The following is a 3,588-nucleotide window of genomic DNA, read 5'->3' as shown; positions in this document are numbered from 1 at the left end:
CTTTTCATGGTTAACAAACGTTTCACTTTGCAGGGATATATATGTACCAGGTCATTCAAAAAGTCCTGTCGTTTTTTTGGGGGAAATTATAAATAAATAAATATTTTCAAATAATCACCTTTATTCATCAAAATATCCACCGTTACAGTCGGTAACCTTCTCCCAACGAGATGGTAAAGCCCAAATTCCTTCCTTAAAAAACTGTTGATTTTTACTGCAAAAATAAGTGGTCAGTTCGTGAATTAGGTTGTCACGGTCTTGAAAACATTTTTGTCTCAGATTGTTGTCGAGATCTCTGAATAGGTGATAATCAGTGGGTGACAGGTCAGGGGAATATGGTGGGTGAGGCAAAACTTCCCAGCCTATTTCTGTCAATTTTTCCCTGGTCAATTTGGCGGTGTGTGGTCGAGCGTTGTCTTGAAGAAGCAAAGGTCTTCTTCTGTTGACTAAGCAGGGATCAAAAGTCTTAAGCTTGGATTGGCAATGGTACAGTATATTGCAGTATACTTCTGCAGTGATGGTTTGCCCTTGATTCAGAATCTCAAAATGCACTATACCTTTGGCTGTCCAGAAAACAATGAGCAAAACTTTCTTTGGATGGAGATCTGGTTTTGGAAATTGTTTAGGTTTCTCATCTGCCGACAACCACTGATATGATCGTCTGAAGTTGTTGTACAACACCCATTTCTCATCACAGGTGATGATTCGATTCAAAAAGGGTTCGACTTTCAAGCGGGAAGTTAACGAAGATGCAGTTGTCAAGCGAACAAGCATATTGGCATCTGAAAGCTTATGAGGAATCCATTTATCCAGTTTTTTCACTTTTCCCAGTTCTTTAAGGTAATTCCAGGCAGTGGTGGCTGAGATATTAAGTTGAGAGGCTATCTCTGAACAACTTTGACGCGGATCCAACTCTACTACTCTTCGAACGTCCTCCTTATCAACTACAGTTGGTCGACCTGAGCGTGCCTCGTCTTCTAGTGTCTCGTCGCCTCCACGAAATTTTGAAAACCAAAATTGTGCCTTCCGCTCAGACAGCACATCTTCCCCAAACACGGAGCATATTTTTCTAGCAGTTTCGGCAGCTTTTGAGCCAAGTTTAAACTCATAGAGCAAAATCGACCGAATTTGAGTTTCAACTGGAATCATTTTAACTAGACAGTTGGATGGTGACTGCATTAAATTAATCCTCCTTAGCCTCCTATTCATAAAGTATAAACATTTGTGTTTACATGGATAAAAGTTGTATTGAACGGAATTAATTAGCAAACACTCTAGAATCAAAATAAACAACGAACAACGAACAAACGAAAAACGACAGGACTTTTTGCATGCCCTGGTATATATATATACACACACACATATATTAAAAAATAGGAATAACTATTTAAAATAACCTACAGACAATTAGCAATAAAAGAACAGTCAATGTAAACATCTTATACAATAAAATGATATGAAAAAATATCAATAAAGCAACATTTTTAATAAATACAAGAGTGAAACTAAAAAACTGATGCCTCCTATATACACAGACAAAAAGGAGAAATAAAAAAAAAAAATTATACAATCTCTATAAAATATTAAAAAAAAAAATTATTTGTACATAAAATAATTCTTATTCGCAATGGCCACTTATAAGAAATTTCCTCCGATCGATTCACGTAATAGTAAAAGAAAAGAACAATAGAACAAAAAAATTACATTTTGTAAAATCACTGTGAAGTCGTCATCGGGATTTTTAGTTGTTCAGTCTGTACTAACCTACTCTTTTTGTGTTCCTGCAATTTCTCAATTGTGACAGCATTATGATACCTAATCACTATCACCCTGAAGGAACCCTCATATTACTGCAGTCAAGTGGCGCATCAGGTGTAGGACAAGTCGTCGGAAGCAGTGTTGACAGCTATCCGATTGTGGTTGCAATGCCACAGAGTTTCAGTGGCCATCGTCGCCAGAGTCTGAGGGACGCAGAGAATTCGAAAATGCCAGGATTAGAACTGAAAGGAAGGACCTCGACGTGACTTGGCACCCCAACACACCAGAACACCCTCAGACAAGTGGAGGGATAGAGCGGCTTCATGGCACGTTGATTGACCATCTTTGCTCATATCAGATCGGCAAGGGAATGAAACCGGACGTAGCAATTTTTTTTTTCGAACCCTCTAAAACAGAAAAACATTAAATAAATAGGTTGCATTGCGTATAGAAACATGATTCAAATTGAATATTACTTTTTTCCACCAATGGTACTTAAAGGTATACGGTGAAATACTTATCTTGTTGTTTTGATGTGTCCGTTTCATATGAATTCTGTATTAAGATAGAAAATATCTGAACGGGCCTCCCCATGTTGATTGAGCAGAAAACAGAAAATAAAACAGTTAATATTTATAGACAAAAGATAATGTTAAATAATAAAAAAAAAAAAAGTCAGAAGTCGAAAAAAGAGTATGGGAGAGGGGTGCATGAAAAGAAAGGAGTTATAGGGCAATGTTTACAGTGTTTTTGGAACCTTTCCTGCCTCTCCACCTCGTAGGAAGGGGAGATGGGGTGACTGATTGGAAGATTGGATTGAAGGAAGCACGGAGACTGTTGAAGAACTTGATGTGTCTTCATATGATGGATTGTTGTACATTTTATAGTTATAGTTCGTTGTGAATGTGCTTCACATAACGTCTTTTTATTGATGTACTTCTGCAGATCTTCTGTAATGTGCTATTCTGGCATTGTTTTAGTGATTTCAGGGCTGTTGTGTATAGGAAATGTAATAGAGGTGCACCGTGTAGGAGTGATGGTCATAGGTTTGCTTTGTAAATGAGTAGCTTGAGTCTAAGTGACAGTTCTGGTGTATAAATGAGGTGTTTGAATTAGTATGATGTAGGCTTGACAATTTGTATTCTGTTTTGTACGTGTGCTGCAACAGAGAGGTGTGATTTCTGCTTCATACCAAGGCATGTTAGATATCTCTAGGTTTACATAGTCTGGTTCGTTAAGTTTTGGAACTCTGTTAGGAGTTTTCTTGTATGAGAATAAGATGACGTCAATTTTTTGTGGGTTGATGTGTATATTTATGTCTCGTAGTTTGTTAGTGATGAGTTGGGCTGCTGCTGCCTGGTCCATGGCCTTGTCTGCATTCATGCTTGTCGAGTATATGACTATGCCATTAGCATATAAAGAGATTTGAACACTGTCAATTTTCAACTCGACTATATGGGCAGTATATATGTTGATTAAGACTGGCGCAAGGACAGAACCCTGGGGGACGCCACAAGTGACAGGCTTGGAGGTCGAAATTTCATTTTTGATCCGGACAGAGAAGTTCCGGTTTGTAGCAATGCCTAAGGCTATAGGGGCATATAATAACACCAATCCGGTACACACCGTTACGGGGTTTTCCCCATTTGAGATCCTCTTTGGACTACAGATTTACGATATCAAAGGTAAGAGCAGCGGTTTGCCTATCAACAGAGTGAGCGGCGTGAGATGCCTTGTCGACACTGGGAGTTCCCATACTATCCTGAGCCAAAAGGCGTTGTACCTCACCCTGGGTGGGCCCTGTGCAGTAGAGGGGAAGGCTGATATGAA

The 3,588-nt window shown here is 38.9% G+C and overlaps 1 protein-coding gene across 1 annotated transcript; it reads right to left on the bottom strand.

Moving 5' to 3' along the window:
• Positions 1 to 215: 215 nt before the first annotated feature.
• LOC136796702 (histone-lysine N-methyltransferase SETMAR-like) lies at positions 216 to 1,149 on the bottom strand (the record flags this gene model as incomplete). The annotated part of the gene is made up of 1 exon (XM_067051107.1): positions 216 to 1,149. A coding segment is annotated over exon 1 (934 nt), but the record flags the coding sequence as incomplete, so codon positions are not given.
• Positions 1,150 to 3,588: the final 2,439 nt, after the last annotated feature.

Source organism: Halyomorpha halys, unplaced genomic scaffold (genome assembly GCF_000696795.3).
Source record: "Halyomorpha halys isolate HHAL.00 unplaced genomic scaffold, Hhal_1.1 Scaffold1858.1, whole genome shotgun sequence".
NCBI classification, from domain to species: domain Eukaryota; kingdom Metazoa; phylum Arthropoda; class Insecta; order Hemiptera; family Pentatomidae; genus Halyomorpha; species Halyomorpha halys.
The sequence above is the reverse complement of the archived record's forward strand: the minus strand, read 5'-3'. Positions and strand labels throughout refer to the sequence as shown.